The sequence below is a fragment of the Lutra lutra genome, chromosome 4 (assembly GCF_902655055.1).
Source record: "Lutra lutra chromosome 4, mLutLut1.2, whole genome shotgun sequence".
In the NCBI taxonomy this organism is placed as follows: Eukaryota; Metazoa; Chordata; class Mammalia; order Carnivora; family Mustelidae; genus Lutra; species Lutra lutra.
The window spans coordinates 55,090,048-55,111,811 of NC_062281.1; the positions used below are offsets into that span (position 1 = coordinate 55,090,048).

Below are 21,764 nucleotides of genomic sequence, written 5' to 3' on the forward strand. Positions count from 1 at the left end.
GCGAGGGAACACAAGCACGGGGGAGCTGGAGAGGGAGCCTGATATGGGGCTTGATCCCAGAACGCTGGGATCATGACCTGAGCCGAAAGCAGACACCTAACGATTGAGTCACCCAGGCACCCCTTATTTAAAAAAAATTTTTTTTAAATTTTATGTCTGTTTTCAATAGAAAAACCTGTGTAGGTGAAAGCAGTGAAGTGAGAATGAGATATAAAACAAAAAGTTCAAGATATAAGGTAGGCAGTGAAGGGAGACAGCGTTCTTACTCCAGCTCAACTGTGTACCTTCCTGTAATTGATTTATTCAGAGAGGGCTAATGAGTGTCTGTGTACCCGTTACCGAGCTGGCCTGAAGATGCAGGATCGGAACACAGTGCTAAGGTCACAGGTTGCCCAGGCCATCAGGCTGTGTTCTAAGTACAGTCGACATTACAGAGTGTTATACTCGGAGCAGGGCCTGGGCATGGATGGGATCCAGGGAAAGCCTCCAAGAGCAAGAGGCACTTAAAACTGATTTATTGAAATGAATGGGACTTGGAAATAAGGAGAGGGTTTCCAGAAGAAAATAACATGTGCAGAGAAAAAAAAAGAGAGAGAGAGAGCATGGCCAGTGGAGGTTGTTGTACAACATTGTGAATGTTGTTCACGCCACTGAATTGTATGCTTAAAAATGGGTTAGGATGGCAACTTTTATGTTGTATATTTAACCACACAAAAAATTAAATGGGCAAAAAATGTATGGGAGGCACTTTATTTTACTTTTTGAATTAATGCATTACTTAAAAAAAAAAAAAGGCATGTCTTTGTAGGAACTGCAGCTTGGAAGATGTGGTGAGTGTTGGGTGGGTAAGGGCAGTTGGGGGGGATCGAGTAGGTAGGGTGGGCTCCAGACTGTCAAGAGCAAGAGCCTTACTGGGAAGTGGGAAGCTCTAGAAGGATTTAAGGCAAGGAGTGCTATGGTCAGAGTCCTGCCTTAGAAGTTTACTCTGGTGGCGGGGTGGTGAATGGATTGGAGGGACAGACCATGAGGGAGCTTAAGGGCAAGAATTTGAGCAAGAAATTGCCAGAGCCTGAATCAAGGCAGGAGTGGTGAATTTGGAGGGGAGGCTTGAAGTAGATGCCTGGGGGAATGAGATGAGACCATATCTCAGCAGTAAGAAAAATCCGGAGTGGTGTTATAGGAGAGGAGATTCCAGACCAAGGTTTGGTGCTGATGCCTTTTAGACATCATATGACATCATGATTGACAGCTGTCATGTTGAAGATGCAGGGGAGAGGCCGATGATGCCAGGTGACAGGGGAGTGAAGAGAGATGGCAGATGAAGGGGGCCTATGAGCCATGCTTCATGGAAGAGGAGACAGGAGGTAACTGGGAAGGCTTATAGCATATGGAAAAGTGGGGCAATCGCACATCCTTACTGAAAACCTAATACCTGCCCACTCTTCATGTTCACAGTCCTTTACACTGCTCCACAGAAACCTGGAGAGTCAGGTGGTAATGTGTGTGTGTTGTTTTTTAAATATGTAATGGGTTTTGGGGGTACGGGGCGGGGCTCAGTTTCTTAGGGCTGCCATAACGAAGTACTCCAAATTGAGTCACTTCAAACAACAGACATGTGTTCTGTCTCTGTTCTGGAGGCTCGAAGTCCAAAATGAAGATGTTCCTGGGGCCGTGCTCCTTCTGTAGGGAAATCCTTCCTTGCCTCATCTAGCTTCTGGCGGTTGCTGGCAATCCCAGCCTTCTGTGCCATCTGCTGTATCCCTCCGGTCTGTCTCAATGATCATGGGGAGTGGTCCCTGGGCTTCTGCGTGCCTGTGTGTCCATGTTCTCTCTGGGTTTCTGTGTCTACATTTCCTTCTTCTTTATAAGGACGCATTGGGTTAGGGCCCACCCTAATTTACTGTGATTTCATCTTGACTATATTTGCAAAAGCCTGACTATATTTGCAAAAACACATTCGCAGGTCCTGGGGGTTAGGAAATGAAATGTGTCTTTTTGGGGGACACAAGTCAACCTACGGAGCCATCTAATTTCAAAGTTCCTGGCTTTAGCTACTCTTGAAAAAAAATCTCCAACCCCAATTTCCTCATCTTGAATAAAGTGTTTAAATAAAATGATGCAAAATTTTTTCAGATCTGAAACTTTATGAAAATGGCTAAAAAGTTTTCGAATGATAGTTACAGAATTCTTGAGGAGAAAAGTAGTTGGTCTTAATTGGGTCAAGGGTCAAAGGTGAATGGAAGGGCAGTGTTTGGGTGGGTGCTCCAGGGTGGGGTGGGACGGGCTGCAGCCATAACCCAGAACAGAAGGTTGCTCACCAAATCCTAATCATGCCTTCGTTGTCATTGTCGGTTCAAAATTTGTATTTAAAAATAAAAGGCTTTTTTGCTTCTTTCTCCAGTTGAAATTTTTGGGAGGATATGTCAAGTAGGTGGGCATGCATGGGATAGGGAAGAGGAACTTGGTTTGAATAAATCTTTAATTGGTACATCAGTTCAAAGAAAGCATTATGAAATGCTTTGTTCTTGGCACCATGAGTAGTAGCAAGATGAGAAGATGATGATGGGACATGAGGACTTTATAGTCTGGACCTAGGGATGTGGCCAAGACTGAGCTCTTTCTCCAATTCTTCCTTGTTCTTCCCTACCACGCTTGCTCACCACACACATTTCCGCTGCTGCCAAAGACCGAAGCACTTCGTTTTTCTCCAATTACCAACAAGGTCTCAGAAGCGTGGGATATTATATTTCATCTCTTCCAAGGCACTGTGGATTTTAGGATGTACCATTAGAGTATTTGTTAAGGGGAAAAATTGCTACAAGTTAAAAGCCTAAGAGACACTGATTTAATTCTGCTTAAAATTTTGTATGCTTGTTAACACTCTTTTCGATTTATTCAGACATAGGTGTTGACCATAACCCTCCCGTCCATGTATGTATTTTTTTTAGAGTAAACCAAGTTACAGTTTTCCTGAAACACCTTCTCATGCATTGCCTAGCTTACTGGAATTGCTTTTCTGCTGGGAATAATCCGTGTCTTGCTTTATTTTCCTCACACAAAATGTTGTGAGGCAGACTTACTTGAACGAGAGGCCTGTGATGAGAGGTCTGTGATGTTCTCAGTCGCTGACACCCATTTTGCAAATTTTGGAGCAAGTTTCCCGGTGACAGCTATGCCACAAGGACTGCTTAATTGATTGGCTGTTCTTGAGTTCCCAGTTGTAAATGTAAAGGAAAAAACTGTCTTAGGATTGATGGGGCATGAATCCGAGATCTGTGTTCATCTTCCCTGTCACTCCCCTGGCAGTGGGCCTCTCACCTGGGCTCCTCGCCATTCCTGGCAGTTGGTGGGCTCTAGGCTCGCTCTCCACTACAGAACTCTTCAGGGGGAGACAGGCAGACTCTGCACATCTACAGAAATTAAGGAGGTGACTAAAATAGTAACAACCAGAAGGAACAAATTATCCCCAATCTCGGGTCACTTGGGCTCTGTAATGGTATCTGTGACCTCCAGCTGGGGTCCACACGTGTTCTTACACCCTCGGGGGATGTTGGAAGCCCCTGGAGACGAGGCCCCAGCCCTCTGCTTCCAGTTTGTCCTTCGTCCTCCCTGCTCCCTGGAATTTCTCTAAAAAAAGTGAAGGAGCAAGAGTTTGGAGTCGGAAAACCTGCATTTTTAATCTCATCTGTGATTCTGGGCAGATTACTAACCTCAGGGTCACACTTTCCTGGTGGATAAATCGTACTGCTTTCATCAGGTGTTGGTTGTAAGATGTTTTTTTCAAAATGAGATAATGTGAATCTCCCTGGTTGGTGGATTAGATCTCAGTAAATATTGATCATATGTTGTCCCTCTTTGCCATTTTTGAAAAACAGTTTTCCATCAGATTCTGAGGAGAACTATTAAAATTAATGATTGAATAAGAATTTTTTTTGGAGTACTTACGGTTTTAAGTAATTATATGTTAAAATGTTCCTGTTTCCCAACTTGTGTTGTGAACGAGAAGCTAGTATTTTTTTTTTCTCCTAAAGCCAGACTCTGCCTCTACAATAAATATTGCACTCTTCCTGAACATAGGGGGAAATTGGATAATATCTAGAAAAACTTCTAAGGCTCCAAGTTTGGAGAGACTGTACATTTGGAAGAGAAGAGGTTGCTTTTGACCCACTCTGCCAGGTTCTTTTCCTTTGTATAGAGTCTGTTTTTTTTAATTTTTTTAAAGATCTTATTTATTTGATACATATCAGAAGTAGGCAGAGCAGCAGGCAGAGAGAGGGGGAAGCAGGCTCCCTGCTGAGCAGAGAGCCTGATGTGGGGCTCCATCCCAGGACCCTGGGATCATGACCTGAGCCAAAGGCAGAGGCTTAACCCACTGAGCCACCCAGGTGTCCCCCTTTGTACAGAGTCTTAAGTATTTTTGCTTCTAGGTCTCTTACAGGTGTGAGCTTCAACCCCTACTCTTGTCTTCATCTGTCCTTTGGAAATCAATGATTTTAAGTATATACTTCCAAATTGAGGGGTCTCAGTTCAAAATTTTAACCCCACCATGCATTCAGGTGTGTTACCGTGAGCAAGTTGCTTATCCTCTGTAAGCTTCAGTTTCCTCCTTTGGAACTGGCAGAGCTCTGCATCACAGAAGTGGTGTATGTAAGTGATGTAATGTGTTTGGACCACTTAGTTCAGATTTGTATATTATACATAGAATGTACTCTGGTGGTGCTGACTGTGGTTATTCATAATTCTCTTAAGTCGTTACTGTTATGTTTTTGCTGTTTTGCCAGTGATTTTGATATCTGCCTTTTTTGTTCTTCCTTTGTGTTCCTTAATTTTTCTTCCCCCCCCCCCATGATTACCCTAAAACAAACCACACCTTAAAATTGAATTTTGATAATTTGCTGTCACCTACAGGCTGATATGGAAAAAAGCAGAACCTGTAATTACTAATGATTGGGAATATAAAATCCCAAGGTTATCTTGAAGTCCTGAATCCAGGCGTGGACAACTACATGACCCCCTTTTCTGAGACATTTGTTTTCCCTGGGAGCCTAACTAAATACTTGGATAGTAGCAGAATCCCCCGAGATTGTTTCTGGAATTGGGCAGCTGTGCATAAAGCGTTATTAGTAATTAGATACTACATTTTCCCCCTTAAGCAGATTTACAAACTAGTATTTATTAAAAAACATGAAGGAGCCTTTGTTTTTTAAGGTATTGTTTAGCACCAGAGTTTTTTGGGGACTTTTTTTTTTTTTGAGTCCTGTTCTGGTTGGAGACTGGAGAAGTCTGAACAATACCTTAAAAATAAAGATGTTTCTAATTAACTCTGTTGTGGTTCTTACTGCATTGTCTTATATGATTGCTACCATATACTCCCATCTTCAGTCTCATACTGTCTCGTCACATAATCTGGCACAGGGGATATGTTTGCAAGCACACACGGGCCCTTCTCAGTGATTTCTGACGGTACACACCTTATCCACAGTTTGATTTGACTGGAGTTGGAGTATGAGGGATCCAATGGCAGTGAGCAGGGGGTAGGTCCAGTAAGGCCTGGGTGCTAAACAATGGGGAATTTTGTCTGGAAAACAACAGGGAACCAACCACGAAAGGATTGTAAGCCGGACAGTGACATGATCAGATTTCTATCACAGAATTCTCTTGGGCAGTCTGAAGATATTTTAGAGGGGGCCTACAGAAGCAGTTACTCATTGAGCTTTTCCATCTACTGATTGTACCTGTCACACATGGTCTGTGCATTAAAAAGCTTAATCATATTGTTTCCACCTCCAGTTCATGTATTTTTTTGAATTCTCTTATTTGTATTACTTTTATTCCTTAAAGTATTAAAAAAAATTTTTGGTACCCCCTTATACTTTGCATTCAACATTTGGGGGGCTGCTCATGGACCTGTTGCTTGGGTGGCTGGGGAGATGAGAGGGGAGAGTTGTTGAGGATCAAATGCCTCCTTGGCCACTCAGAGAAATTCTTAAGTTCTTCCTGTAGGACTCCTAGTGGTTGGCTCCATGCCAGGGGAATGGCTGTACCTATAGTATATAAAAATAAAGATATATATATATATATATATATTTTAAAGATTTTATTTATTTATTTGACAGATCACAAGTAGGCAGAGAGGCAGGCAGAAAGAGAGTGGGAAGCAGGCTCACTGCTGAGCAGAGAGCCTGATGTGGAACTTGATCCCAGGACTCTGAGATCATGACCTGAGCCGAAGGCAGAGGCTTTAAACCACTGAGCCCACCCAGGCGCCCCTCTTTTTTTTTTTTTTAAGCTACAGGAAGGTGTTTCCTACCTCCACTAACAATGGAAAGAACTGTAATAAACTTTATTTTTAATTTTTTTAAATAAAATTTCTGTAGGTGTTGAGTTTGTTCAGTTCTTGACTAGATTAAGTGCTGGATTTGGTTAGCAGAGGAAGCTAGAGACATTTACAAACCCCTTTCCTTGTTAGTGTGAATTACTAGTCCTGCTGATTTACTAGGTTAGCATTAAAAGCCCTGGCAAGATCCCATTCACAGCCTCCTCTGACTCTTCCGCTTTGTAGTAACTATATTGTGACTGAGCAAAAGAACAGAAGCTACGCCATTGCTGTATTTTCCGAATTCATACTTGGCAGAATATATAATTGGGTAGTTTTTTAGTGGCAGCTCAGACTTTTGTCCTTACAGGAAGAGCCAGGCCATTTGAAGGTACAGAAAGTTGATGTGTGGGTCCAGTCTAATTGTTTTATTCTCGTGGGGGCAGTGGAGGAGCCTAAAGGAGAATTTTACTTTGCGTACCTTACAGACTTTTTTTTTTTTTTTTTTAAATCTCCAACCAGGTCTGCTGAGAACAGACCCAGTCCCTGAGGAAGGAGAAGATGTTGCTGCCACGATTGGGGCCACGGAGACCCTATCAGAGGAGGAGCAAGAAGAGCTGAGAAGAGAACTTGCAAAGGTCAAGACGCATTCCTTTTGGGACTTTGTGCTTCACACTCACAACGTCATTTGTGTTTCTCAGGCACATGGTAACATCTCCTCCTCTGTTCCAGGGGAGAGAAAGCAACATACAGTGACCTGTCCTAGAGCTCTGGCGTTGGGGAGAGGAAATAAAAGAATGTGATGTTTTCCTATGAATACAGATATCTACTGGGTGAAGTGGGTCTGAGAAGTAGACGGGAAGGAGGACACGGATGGGAGGAGCACTAGTGAACGTGACCTGGGGGGCCGCACCGGGTCTAACGCTCTGGGCTTTTCAGCTGTATCAGTGCCGGTGTTCTCCCCTTTGCTGTGCTGTGGATGTACGTTGGCTCTTCCAACCTTCTTTCCCTCCCTCCCTTTCTCTTTCTCTGTTATTCGTAAAATTAACCATTTGAAAGTGCACAATTCACGGCAGTTAGTGCTTTCACCGTCTTTTGCTGCTGTCACCTCTGTGTAGTTTCAAAACGTTTCCATCACACCCAGGGGAGACCTGTACTCATTAAACTGGGATCCTCATTCACCCCCCTCCCTCACCCCCTGGCAGCAATAACCTGCTTTATGCCTTGTTTTCTATGGATTTACTTCTTCTGGATATTTTATTTAAGTGCAATCATACACGTTACCTTTTGTATGTGGTGTAATGTTTTTGAGGTTCATTCTTATAGCATGTATTGTGAATTGGTACTTAACTATTTTTTTAAAAAAGATTTTATTTACTTATTAGAGAGAGAGAGAGAGACAGCATGTGTGCAAACGTGATCTAGGAGAAGGGGCAGAAGGGGTAGGGAGAAGGACAAGCAGACTCTGGGCTGTGTGTGGAGCCTACGCCAGACTTGATCCCATGACCCTGAGATCATGATTTGAGCCGAAATCAAAAGCTGGATGCTTAACTGACTGAGCCCCCCAGATGCCCGTGGTGCTTTATTTTGAATGATAGTCCATTATATGTGTCTACCACGTTTTGTTTATCTGTGTGTTGATGGAGGTTTGGGTGGTTTCCACATTTTTTCCATTGCAGATACTCAGCTAGGAACATTTGTATAAAAGTACTTGTTTGAATACCTATTTTACCTATAGACCCTTGGGTATATACCTAGAACTGGAATTGTTGCATCAAATGGTAATTCCATGTTTAACTTTTTTGGGGAACTGTCAAACTATTTCCCATAGCAAGGATGCCATTTTTCATCCTGATCAGCGATTTCTCTACATACTTGCCAATATTTATTATTCTCTGTCTTTCTGATTATGGCCATCCTGGTGAGTGTTAAGTGGTGGTATGTCATTACAGTTTTGATTTGTATTTCCCTAGTGACCAGTGATATTGAGCATTCATGTGCTTATGAGCCATTTGTGTATCTGCTTTGGAGAAATGTCTGTTCAAATCCTTTGCCCAGTTTTTCTTTTAATTGTTTTTGTTGTTGAGATATAAGAGCTCTTTACCTATTCTGGATATTAGACACTTTTATCAGATATATGATTAGCAAATATTCTCTCCTATTCTGTATATTGTTTTTTCACTTTCTTCATAGTGTCTTAATGCACGTAAGTTTTAAATTTTGATGAAATCTAATTTTTCTTGAGTTGGTGGTGCTCTTGGTGTTATATCCAAGAATCCCATTTTCAAAGCTCAGAGCAGTGAAGATTTACCCTTATGTTTTCTTCTAAGATTTTTAGCTCCTGTATTTAAGCCTTTGATCTGTTTCAAGTTAATTTTTGTTTGTGGTTTATGGAAGACATCCAGCTTCTTTCTTTTGCATGTGAATATTTAGTTTCCCCAGTGCGCTTTGTTGAAGATACTATCCTGAATGAATGCTCTTGGCATCCTTGTGAAAAATCAGTTGCCATCGATGTAAGGGTCTATTTCTGGACTTCGGTTCTATTACATTCATCTCTGTGTTTATCCTTTTGAGAGTACCACACCATTTTGATTATTATAGCTTTGTGGTGAGTTTTGAAATTGGGGAGTAGGAGTTCTTTACCTTTTTCTTCTTTCTCTAAATTGTTATTTAGGGTCCTTTGCAATTTCTTATGAATTTTGGAATCTACTTTTCTACCCACGAAATGTGCCCTTGGGATTTAGATAGGGCTTTTATTGAATCTGTAGATTGATCTAGGGGCGTATTGGCCTCTAAGCAATATGGAGTCTTCTAGTCACTGAACATGGAATATCTTCCCATTTATTTAAGATGTCTTTAATTTTCCTTTTAACCTTGTTTTGTTGTTTTCAGTGTACATTTCCTTACATTTATTCCTAAGTATTTTATCCATATGTTATGGATACTAGATACTTATCAAATATATTCTTTGTGCCTTAAGGGTCATTTTTTAATATATTTTTTTTCATTTTTAAAATATGTGTATTTTATATATATAGTATGTAATATATACATTGACTTAAGGAATGGTAGCTGTGATGTGCTGAGCTAGGTATGTTGGCAGCACAGTCTAACCAACAAAAGTGGGGAATGCACTGGGCCATGTTTTGTTCAGTAAGATTGACAGTGGTCTTTCTCTCCAGCTGTCATTAGGGAAGGGGAAACTTCAGAGGAGTGTTAAGGGGTATTTATCTTTTAAGTCTGTTCTTTGGAGTATCTGATAAGTTGGAGTTGGGATAGAGAAAGAGGTAGTGGAAAGCTAACAGTGTGCCGTGAGAATTAGCCAGTAAACTGAGAAGTGGAACCCAAAAACCTGGGTTGAAATTCTGGTTCCTACATTGTTAGTTTGATGACTTAGGCAAGTCATTTAACTTACTTGATTTTGAACCTCATGCATTCATTGTTGCCTTTTTCTTTCAGAGTCCACTTAAGTGTGACTTCCAAAACTGGTACAGGATGAGAGGTCCTGTCTGATAAGCACAGAGGGTCATCTTCATTCTGGACCTACATTCTAATTATTGCCCTCTTAAGAAGTCCCTCTGGGGAGCTTGGGTGGCTCAGTTGGTTTAGCTTCTGCCTTTGGCTTAGGTCATGATGCTGGTCCTGGAATTGAGCCCCGAATCAGGCCCTGGGTCAGGCTGCATATCCCGTGCTTAGCTGGGAGCCTGCTTCTCCCTCTCCCTCTGCCCCTCCCCCCAGCTTGTGCACACACACTCTCTCAAATAAATAAAAATAAAATCTTAAAAAAAAAGAACTATGTTTTGTTTTGCTCGCCACTTCACTTTTGATTTATTCTTCTCTCCTTTCCTTGAGTAGTATTTTTATGTTGTGTTCTGTAAAGATTTAATCAGTGAAAACAGTTTATTTAACAATGCTGTATTTTTTAATTCATTTTATTTTTTTAATTATTTATTCGGGGAGGGGAAGAGAAGAGGGAGAGGGACAAGCAAACTCTTGTCAATGTGGGGCTCTATATAAGGACTCTGAGATCATGCATGACCTGAGCTGAAACCAAGAGTTGGACACTTAACTGACTGAGCCACCCAGTTGCCCCCATCGTATATTGATTTCAAAGGCCATGCTGTCTTTGGAATCATAGAAGTGTGAGGTCGAGGCTGAGAATATGGCTTTGCAACAAGCCACGAGAAGCATCTTTTGAAGGGTCTTGAATATTAATGACCATCCCACCCTTTTCAGCTTCCTGGGACAGAAGGTCTCTTCCGAGTGAGGTCTCTTCTCCTTGTAGGTCTGCCTCTTGCCCTTTGTTTTTCTGACTCAGGCTTTTCTTCTGCTCCTTAAGTCTTTTTCTGTTCTTCCTAGCTTCTGCATAGAGTTTTGGCCTCCTCATATATTTAAGCTTCCGTATCTCCTCATCTCACTGTGCCCTGCCTGTACTTCAGGGTTTCTTTATCCAAGTCTTTTCAGCTTCTACTTCAGTATTAGCTCAGTTTCTCAAACTGGATTCCTGAATGAGAGAGCCCGTGATTATGGAGCATCTCTTACAGCAGGCCCATCACTAGGTGGTGGCCACTCATTGGGTTGGCTGTCCTTGGGTCAGGGGCCTCTCTCTAACTGTGCAGCTAATTAAGCCTGGTCAGTCAGCATCAAGGAGTCCACACGGGACTTCTGGGGGGCTCTCTGGCTTGATTTACTTACAGCTGTGGCTTTGGCAGGCCCTGGGATAGTCATTTCCAGTATAAACTCATACAAAATGTACAGGAAGGTTGGATTTCAATTTGACTTGGCTTTGGATATTTGAGTGGAGAGTGGTTTGATTTGGTACACAAATACGAATTTTGTGGGCATTCAAGTGGAAGTGTCCAGCTGGAAATACAGACCAGGGGTCAGAGAGTGGATGGCAGAATAATTTGATTATTGTCTGTGTGGAGGTTTGAGCCCTAAGCTTCCATGAGATAGCAGAGTTAGGAAGTATAGAGATAGAGAGAGGAGAAGCCTGAGGACAACTCAAGATAGAAATACAAAGAAGAGAAAAGAGGAGTACCTGGGGGGCTCGGTTTGCTAAGCGTCTGACTCTTGATTTTGGCTCAGGTTGTGAGCTCAGGGTCGTCAGATGGAATCTGTCGTCAGGCTTCGCACTGGGTATTGAGCCTGCTTGAGAGTCTCTCTCTCCTTCTGCCCCCTCTCCCTACCCCCACTTTTGTGCTCTCTCTCTCTCTCTCTCTCTCAAAAAAAAAAAAAAAGATTATTAAAAAAAATAAAAAACAGAAAAGAGAAGCTCTACAGGAGAGATTGGCATGTAACCAGTTAACTTAGCAAAATGCTGTATGTTGTTTTTAAAGAGACAAATGAGTCAAGTGTTTTTAAATGACTCCAAAATTTTGAGTACAGTTTTGCACTAATAATCTTCACTTTTTGAATGACTCTTTTGTACTTTTACCCCACCACCCCTTCCTCATAGGTAGAAGAAGAAATCCAGACTCTGTCTCAAGTGTTAGCAGCAAAAGAGAAGCATCTAGCAGAGCTCAAACGGAAACTTGGGATCAACTCACTGCAGGAACTAAAACAGAACATTGCCAAAGGCTGGCAGGATGTGACAGCAACATCTGCGTATGTTCCCTTGATCATAGATGTTTCTAGAGAATGTAAAGGATGCTTTTGCTCCTTTTGTCTGGGCAGTAGAATTGAAAGGAGATGAGGATGCTTCTGTAGCTCTTCTTTGGACTACACAGGGCTCTCCCGCCCAGTCCTCAGGTGCATCTGACTCTTCTCTAACTCTGGTCTTCCACGCTGTTCTAGGGGATAGAAAGAAAACCAGCCTCGTCTGTGAGCTGAAATAATAACATTTAAGTTCTAACAGTGTTGTATGTTGACTTGCTGGGATTGCGTCAAGTCGTCCTCAGGATGACTGGGTAGGGTGGGAGGTGAGGTAGCCAGAGTTAAGGAAACAGGATCAGAGAAGGTCCTGAGGTCACAAAACTCAAAAATGTCAGGGCAGGATTTGAACTCTGGGTTGACCAAGTACAGAGCCAGTCTTTCTTCACCCTTCTCTCTATACAGTGCAAGACTCTTGGTTCATTGCCTCCGATGGGTGCTGGTGGCAGAGGCCCACCCCTCAATCTTCTTGTCTTTTCGATCACACAGATTTTGATACGGCATGATCATCATGCAGTTTTGTGTCCCTGCGCACAGAGGAGAAAGCTTCTAGGGACAGATTCTAAAGTGTGTTCTTTTCATCTGTATCTTTGGTCCTGGCACTGAGCTGGTGACCAATGGCAGTGAGGCTGACAGCATCCTGACAGGAAAGCACTAGGTGTCCGCCCGCTTTGAGCCACTTTCTCCTACAGAAGTCCAGGGAACTAGTCTTTTGACTGTGTATCACCATAAACTTTCTGTTTTTAGTATTTCATCTTGATGGGATAAGTAAAAATGCCCGAGCATTCCTCTCTGTAATGTGAGGATTTTAACCTCTTTGTGGCTCCCATATTCATTTGTTTTTATTTTCTCTTCACTAATCCCTGAATAGGTGGGAAGAGGGAGGTGGTCAGTGATAGCTTTAGATTCTAGCAAATACCACACTCAAGTCATTTTCAGTGTCACACCTTTTATGTACTCTGCCCAGAGTCCCCAAGTCCTTACTCGGTAGCTCTGCAGACCTGCAAAATTAAAAAAAAAAAAAAAAAAAAAAATTCTTGATAACCCATATAATTTATTTGAATAATAAAGTACACTTGGGCCTCACCTTGCTTCTAATCCCTTTTTAGGACATAAAGTTATAAAAGGCATGGGAGGAATTTGATTTCATTTTTGTTTTGTTTGGCTTCAATGGAAAAAGCCTTTGGCTCATTTTCATCTCTTCTCCGTGACTGTTTTTGCCCTGTACCCTGATTTCCTTGGCCCTGCCTTCCTAGGCCTCCTTCTGTGTGGCCATCCCAGGGCACTGGTGAAGACAGCCCCCAGTGAGAGGTAGAATTCCGGTGAGGGGGGTGACGCCCCCAGCGGTTGTGAAGGAGTTTGGATGTTCTGAAGACAAAATTTGTTTTAATTTTCGAGAGCTCTCTGAGAGGTGGTGATTGTGCTTTAAATAATTGCTGTTAGAAAATGTTAGCTTAACTTTTCTTTGTTCTTTTATAATTTAACATAGATACAAAAAGACATCCGAAACCTTATCTCAGGCTGGACAGAAGGCATCAGCTGCTTTCTCATCTGTTGGATCCGTCATCACCAAAAAGCTGGAAGATGTAAAGTATGTCCTCATTTCTCTTTGCTCATTAAGTAACTGAGGCAAATTGAAGTATGTTGTGGTTGTGTTTACCTCCTGAGTTTGGCTGTGGCTGATGCTGGATTCTCTTTGTGAGTGAGGGAGGAAATTGTGCCTAAATTATTTAGGTGGAGCCTTCCGACTTTTAGGCATAGCATTCAAAACAGTCATCTTACAAGTATATTTAAGGTTGTTGGAAAATTCTGGTTGTGTACTTTTGTCCTTTTAGTCCTTCCTGATCATGCAGGGTAAGTATGTCTCTCTTAGTTGCAAGTTTGTGGTTGTGGGCCGAGCCTGTTGTCCTGCTGGGGACACGTCCAGGAGCACTGCCTGCACGCTTCGACTGAGACCTGCCTTCAGTTCTGTGTGGGACACTGTTAAACACCGTGGTGTGATGACAGCGTGCTCGTCTGTGTACTGATGTGTACTGACTTGTAAGCTCTCTCTACATCCATGCTTAGGCCCAAATCTTGATACGGAGCTTTGCTTTTCATTTTGCATTTATATTTTAGATTAGTCTGCAGAATTTCTGTGGCAATTTCGATAAAACCACTTCACAGTGCTTTTCAGTGCTTTTGTGTGTCCCTCATCCTGCCGCCGCCCCCCGCCCCATGTCGATTAGAATAGCGCTGAAAGTGACAAACATGGTTTACATTTGCTGTGCTTCTGTTGGCATGAAAATTTTTTTGTTTTACCAACCAAACCCCCAGATTGCATGACTTTGTGCTTTTCATTTGTGGGGAATGTAGCTTTTACAACCAGAATTTGGTTGGTTGAATAATAATCAATGTATTACATGCTCTGTACCAGAAAACCAAATGACTTGCTTATCGTATCTGGACTATCGACATTCTAAGCATTGTGTAATAAAACATAACTTACTGGGATTCTTTGGACAATTGATAAACATCTCACAGGTGCTCTCATTCCTTTTCACGCCAGCTTGTTTGTATTTTTCCGCAGAATCCAGTTAAAACCTTAACACAACTCTTAAAAAGTAGGTTATTTCATTATTGTAGATTTACCAGAACTTCCTTTCTTTTTTAATGCTTACTGTGGCTTCTTGCAGATTGCAAGCCTTTTCACATTCCTTTAGGTAAGGAGAGCTTGAACCATCCCTGCAGCGCAGCTGGTGTCTAAGACAAGTGTGCTCACATAGATTATCACGCCACGTTGGATGGTTGTTTGTCCACGACGTACTTTTTCTTGCGTTTGGAGTATCTTTTTCTCTAGTGCATACCTATTTTTAAGGGAGGGTTTCTTGTATCCCATGGGTAACGGATAAATTAAAAGAATAATTTGACACTGTGGTTCAGGGATATGGAAATGATTTTGATATTTCTTTTTTTTTAATTTTTTGTAAAAAGAAGCAGCTTAACCATGGCATACAGAATTCCTCCCTTTTAACGTCTGACTTTGTTTTTGATGCTTTCATTTCTTTGGTGCTTTTGTAAGGGTGTTAGAATTCTTCACGTGGGTCCCGTTATGTATCTGTAATAGACTACGTATGTATGCCTCATGATGTTAACCTCCCATCTTATACAGGTTACTCAGGATTTTTTTTATTATGGTAAAATATACATAAGGTAAAGTATCCCACTACTCCGTACTTTTCCATACTCGTTTTATTAGCTTACAGTTTTTACTGTTTTTTAATTTCTTATGTTCTTAAAATATACACGTAAGGAAATTTCATGGTTGCAAAAGGAAAAATTGTCTACTAGGCTTAAAAAAAAAAAACACTTTAAAAAGATGTCATCCCAGACCATGCCTTTTAGAAGAAATCTTTGTGATGTTGAACAATCCTCCTCTCTGTCTCCCATACAGACTGTTTTATCCAGTTAATAGAGAAAACGAAGTTGGAGGAAGGACTTTTAGAGAGTAAGCAGGAAAGGCAATGTGGTAGTCTCCATCTCTGTTCCCGTGAATGCGGGTTGTCTTTTCAAGTATTCTGTCTTAAGTAAGGAAATACGTACTTAGAGCTGAGGTCTTTCTGTCCTAATGACACTTGGCCCTGGAAGTCAGAGAAAATCATAGGGGTAAATCAACTCTAAATGCTGAATTATTTAGAGTGAAAACAGTGCTTTAAAAAAAAAAATCAGCAGTAGGAGGTGATTCTGTATCTTTGGTATTCAATTAAAAATGTTCCAAGTGCTCTAGGCAACCCGTTAAGACCATTTTATCTCAGGTTGTTTGGGGTGAGTGATATTCAGTCACATAATCCATTCTGCTAACGGGAGATTGCATTTTGTGGGACGGGTCCTAAGAACATAACCACAAATCACATACAGGTTTTTGTATGGAAAGACCTTAGAATCTTTGAGCAGATGGAGTGGGGATTTTTTTTTTCCTTCAAAGCCCATGGTTCTTGGTCATGGCTCTTGGAAGAATAAAGAGGTAAACCAGATGAAGAGTGGTGGGCAGCAAAGCCAAGTTTGTTGAGTGAGAGTCAATTTTACTGAGGATGGTATAAAACTCCCCATGAGGGAGGAGACCCGAGAGGGTTACCATTGGGAGTTTCTAAGTCTAGGGGTTTTTATGAGATGTTGGCGGGTTGTTTTAATCTGGTTAATATGCACCTGTCATCCAATCAGGTTTTTGTCCATATGCTCATTTGCCTATCATGGAGTTGTTCACGTGGGAAAGGGTGGAGGGCTCTCTCCAGGGTATTGTAGAATAATCTTTTAGGAGAGAGCCCTGGTCCCTGCCTGCCTTTCTTCTGACTCTCCTCCGTTAATAATATAGCATGTATTGATATGTGAAGGTTAAAGTAAGGCTTTTGATTAAAACTTGGAAATTTAGGGGCGCCTGGGTGGCTCAGTGGGTTAAGCCGCTGCCTTCGGCTCGGGTCATGATCTCGGAGTCCTGGGATCGAGCCCCGCATCAGGTTCTCTGCTCTCTCGGGGAGCCTGCTTCCTCCTCTCTCTCTGCCTGCCTCTCTGCCTGCTTGTGATCTCTCTGTCAAATTAAAAAAAAACCAAAAAAACAAAAAAAAACCTTGGACATTTAGAGACATGAGATTATCTTCTGAAAGCTAAATTTTACAATTTTCACAGGTTAAAAAGTTGGCTAAAGTCACGTAAATCATTTCTAGGCCAAGAAGCCCTGATCGTAATCTGATTTAATGTGTTCAGATATCATAAAAAAATATGAAAACATATGTACTAGAAATACATAATAGAAAACCTATAGAAAGAAAGACCACATCTTTTAGGTCAGTGAGTCCAGGGAGCCAGTACTGGCCCCAGAAACTGTCCAGGGAGAGGGAATGTGGAGTAGGTTTTGACGGTTTCAGTCCCAACAAGGCCTTTTCTCTTGTGGAGACTGATACAGGAGGCCTTTCTGCCAAGTGCTTGAAATAGCTGGTTAATCCTGTCAACTACCCTTTGAGTCCCTGCTTACCCAGCAAGCCTGAGGCGATGATTTCTCTCTCTGACTGAATTGTGGATGATTTGCTGACGTGAATTATTAGATTCGGCAACAGTTTTTATGCCACATTGTCAGTTAATAAATTGGCACTTGGGATTTAGAAATTTGTCTTACACCTCAAGTGGGTGTGTGAGGAGGACGAAGCAGAGGAAACAAGAGAGATGGAGAGATCTGTTTTGAATGCCCTGAAAATTAGGTGTGGGGCGGCCAGACATGGGGCAGGGTAATGGGAGGCCCTGTAGGGACAGCCAGCTCCACCCGCCCCCGGGTGGTATGTTCATATCCACCCCTCTCCTGTTTGCTTATTTTCTACACATACATGCTGAGCTTTGACTCATGATTTTAATTTTTTGAGAGGAATTTTGAAAGAGCCTTCTCATTTTCCTTGGTGCCAGTATTAAACCTCAGTTTTTAGTATTCAAGTATAGTGTTGTAATTCAGTAGTCTCTTTATCAGTACCTTTGATATATGTAGGAGGAAGTGCTCATTAACTTTGCCCTTATTTCCAAAGGAAGTTTCTCCTTTTTATGTGTGTATTTTTTCATAAAAACCTCTACATTTTGGGGGGGGTGCTCATTAAAGTAACTCCGGACAATTCTGTTTTGCTGAAAATTTCCACCACTTAATGGGAAAAGAAATGACGTCTTCTCTTTCAGAGAGTACTTCTTGATTAGAATTTGGGAAGCTTTATTGAACTTTTCTCCCTTTCACGCACATATTTCCTAACTTCAGTTACCACGATTGTTCATTCATTCATTCTTTCATTCAAAAGTATTTGTTTGAATGCTAGCCATGTGCCAGCCCCTGGTCTGGACTGTGTGGCTCGAGTTACCACTGAAATAACGGTACAATGTGAAAGTTTTAACTATAATCTAATGTGAAATAAATGTTAACGTGTGTTTCTACTAAAGTCCTCAGTAGTAGTAGTAGTAATAATGGTGAATTAATTATTCTCCAGGCAAGGCTCTGCATAGTCCCTCTGAAGGAGGTGCTGTTATTTATTTATTTATTTTTTTGATTGTACGGAAGAAACAAAGCCACCGAGAGATTAAGTGACTTCCCCAAGGTCACATAGCTAAGTGGTTGAAGGCTGAGACTTGAACCCCAGCAGCACCCTAGTTCTGGAGCCTGCATTCTTCTTCTCCGCATTGTTTTGCTTCCCCAAAGCCATGATGGTTGAAGAATATGTCCCTCTAGGCACTGCCCGGTGGTTACCTTGGTTTATCACTTTCAGTCAAGGAATTACCATGAGGGCAGAACGGAATAATAACACAGATAGCGTGACTGGCACATGGTAAGCATTAACCGTTCACCCTTCCCCTCCTTTCTCTGTGTCCTACCTACTCCTTCCTTCCTTCCTTCCTTCCTCATTCCTCCTTTTATGCTGCCTTCTTCATAGTGATTAGGGGTGAAGAGATCAAGTAACTGGGTAAGAAACAAGGAAAATGTAAAAAAAAAAAATTCAGTTTTTTGAAAGAATAACTTTTCTAAAGTAAGAGTAAATACAAGATTGAGAAGCATTTAGTGAGAACCTGGTTGCTATCTGGTTTCTTTTTTGGTCAGTGTTTTGAGGAACCCAGATTTATATTACTACTTTTGATACTATATATTTAAGGGTTGCCATTCAAAATGGAAAAATTTTAACAACATTTGCCCTATGGTTGCTAACTAATCCTCACAATGTATCTATTAAAGACCGCTCTGGTCTCCTAGCAACATGGCTTTTTGCTTCTGAAGTTTTCCATAGTTAAACTTCAGTGAGATTGGAGATGTTAGGTAAGTTGAGACAAGTTGAAGCTTTGTGTAGCTTTCCATAGGGATTCTAGGAGAGCAAGAACAGCTACCCTGGGAATTACAGACTAGCCACCAACAAAATGGAATTTCATCTATATGTGGATTATAGAGAAGTTCAAATAACTGAGTAGATTTGAAATTGCTGGGTACTCCTTGTACTCCCTATCAACATGGCTACTTCAGATGCGGGGAGACCCACATTTCATATGAATCTGTGTTACTTTGATCTCATTCTCTGTTCAGTGAGTGTATTTTTAACCTTACTGTGAAATACAAAACCTAAAGAAAGGTGCTCACAACCAAATTCAACTCCACGATTTATCACAAAATAAACACCTTATCATTATCATTTCCTTCCTTTTCCTTATGTATTCCCACAAAAACATTAAGTGTGTGTATTCTTCCCTTTGTCTTTGCGGCTAACGGCTAATGGAAGTTCGACACTAGCAAGTAGGACCCTGAAGGCCTTACAAGAGATGCTACATTGTTTCTTATATTTCTCCAAGTGATCATTTTTAACATTCTTCTTTAAGTCACACTGCAGAAATCATTTATTGGGGCCTGTGAGGTGCTTCATAACGTAAGTGCACCAGATTGTCAGCTTCTGACTTGGTTTTCTTGGAAGGATATTGGTAGTCCTTTCTTGTAGTAACAGTGTAAAAATCAAACATTTAAAACGTTATCTGTATTTCCAATATTACTCTTTTCTCCTGTTTACCTTATTGGTCAGTTTACCCTTTTCTTCCTGATGTCTCCTTGCATTGATGTTCCACTACCATCTATCTTCTTACTTAATCGGGGGAGACCCCTTGATTAGACTCATGTGTAGTTCTCCACTGCCTTCTTGTTTCCATTCTCCATCCCCTGATAATTCCGGGTGACTTACAATTCCGTTCTTCAACTTTTATGGCCCCAGGGCTGATTTCTTACATGTAGGATAATCCTGAAGTAACTTGTGCTCCAGATGTTGAATTTACTACGATTAAAACTTGATGCACTTAGAATGCGTTTTATGATTATTTCTTCCACTTTGCCTTTGACCCCATTCCCTCTTAACTAGCTTGTATGTTCAAGGGGCACAGAGCTCCCCAAATGACCATTGGAAGGAATGAGCTTTTACATGGTACTTAGGGACAGTGGCTAGGATTAGCTGTGGGCTTCTGAAATTGGCAGTTTTGCCACCTATTTCCTCATTTTGTCAATACTGTGAATTCAGTGAGTGAGTCCCACGAACAAGCAGTTTATCACACATTCAGCTGTAACTCTTCTCCTTTTGCCAGAATTTGGTAATTTCTGCCAAAATGAATGTTCTAGCGAAGAGTCTTGTTTATGAGGAACAAAATATTGTGTAAATTAGCTGACCTAAGAAGGGGAATGTGCTTCACAGAAAGAGAATCCAAGAAGAGGAAAGGAAGCAAGTCCTGGACCCACCCAGACTAGGCGTGCTGATTGGAAAGCTGGTAGAAATCAAGGTCGCTTCCAGAAACCAAGGAAACCATTGTTCCTCTCCCACCTGCTCCCCCTCTCCCCCTAACCTTCCCCACATGGTCCTCTCTCCTTCCTTTCCCCTACCTCCCTCTGTGCTTCTGTTCAGTACTTTTTTGGGGAACTCGCTTCCTTTGCTGTCTTGCAGCTTTGCCCTTCCTGGTCCCATAAAAGGTCTTCCTCAACATCTAAGCCTGCATAACTTTATTAGCTCATGTACTTAGCCACTAACTGACCAATGGCTTAGTGTCCTAATTACAAAATCCCAGGATAAGAAAAGAACCTTAATTGGTCTCTTCCCCCCCCCCCCCCTTTTCGTTCAGTCCAAACAATTTGTAGATGAGCAGGAGGTTAGTTGTGGTTAGGGCTCCACTGGTCCAGTTATCATCACTGAGGCTGATGGAAAGTGGCTGGAGAAATGTGATTATGCAGACAGACTTTAGAAGGGTCTAAGCTATCGCAAACTACTGTAATTAAAACAATTAGAATTGTAAACTAAGAAGGATGATTTTTATTCCTCTTTGTCCTTCAAATATGGATCCAGCCCACTGCAGTGGATCAAGGAGGAAAAGAATTAGCAAATTCCTCTTAGAGAATAGTCTTATATCCAAGTTATCTACCACTCTTATAGTATAGAGAGAATGGTGAGCTGTATGGCTCTTTGCTTCTGTCATGTACAACATTAAGTATGAAAATGTCCAAATATTTTACCAATTATTTTGATTGTGAACTGCGAGTATATTTTGATTTATGTCAAGATCATACTCCCATGTCACTACATATTAGTGCAAAACTAGATTGCGGGAGCTTCTTTTGAAACGCATTATCATTTGTAAAACAGATTTTTTTGAGAAAGCTAAATCACACATGCAATATTCAAATATAATTGAGAATACCTTGGACTGTCCAGCTTAACCGCAGGAAAGATTTCCTGCCAAAAGTGCTGTGCCAGTGATCAGAATATTTCAAGGACAACAATCATATCATCAATTTACAGTGACTTTGTGAGCCATAATATTAAAGTACTTTCATTTTGTGAGGTGGTCTCTATGGGAGATGGCTGAGAGTAGATAACCTTGAACCTGGGTGGTCAGTGAACCACATTGCCCTAGAGAAGGAAGCTGGTCCTGGTAAAACAAAGGGCCAGATGGTATTTGAATAACCATTAAGAACATTTAGTTAATGGGGATGAAATACAAGTGTCTCTTATTAGAAAATTGATACTACTACTAAGGAGTGATCTCTGATCTGACTTGAAGTTGTCAAATAGGTGATTTATTTTGGTCTGATCACAAATCTGTGGGAGAAAAACAGCTGCTGGAGCCCTTCTTCAGCCTCATTTGTGTGTGTGTGTGTGTGTGTGTGTGTGTGCGCGTGTGTGCGCGCGCGTGCGCCTCTATGTGTGCTTCGTTTGTTTGTTTTTTTGAGGGGAGGCGGTGAACGTTGAATTAGGAATCAGGAAGACCCAGGTTCCATTCTTGA

The 21,764-nt window shown here is 41.5% G+C and overlaps 1 protein-coding gene across 4 annotated transcripts in view; it reads left to right on the top strand.

Annotated features, from left to right (window-relative positions):
- The window catches only part of TPD52 (tumor protein D52), a 108,181-nt gene that overhangs the window by 77,378 nt on the left and 9,039 nt on the right, over positions 1-21,764 (top strand). For 2 of the 4 annotated variants that reach the window (XM_047724442.1, XM_047724439.1), the window contains exons 2-5: positions 6,839-6,954; positions 11,775-11,923; positions 13,458-13,559; positions 14,644-14,670. In XM_047724442.1, the coding sequence (XP_047580398.1) occupies positions 6,839-6,954; positions 11,775-11,923; positions 13,458-13,559; positions 14,644-14,670 (394 nt within the window). The remainder of the gene's footprint in view (positions 1-6,838; positions 6,955-11,774; positions 11,924-13,457; positions 13,560-14,643; positions 14,671-21,764) is intronic. The other 2 variants (XM_047724440.1, XM_047724441.1) reach the window with 1 other exon arrangement.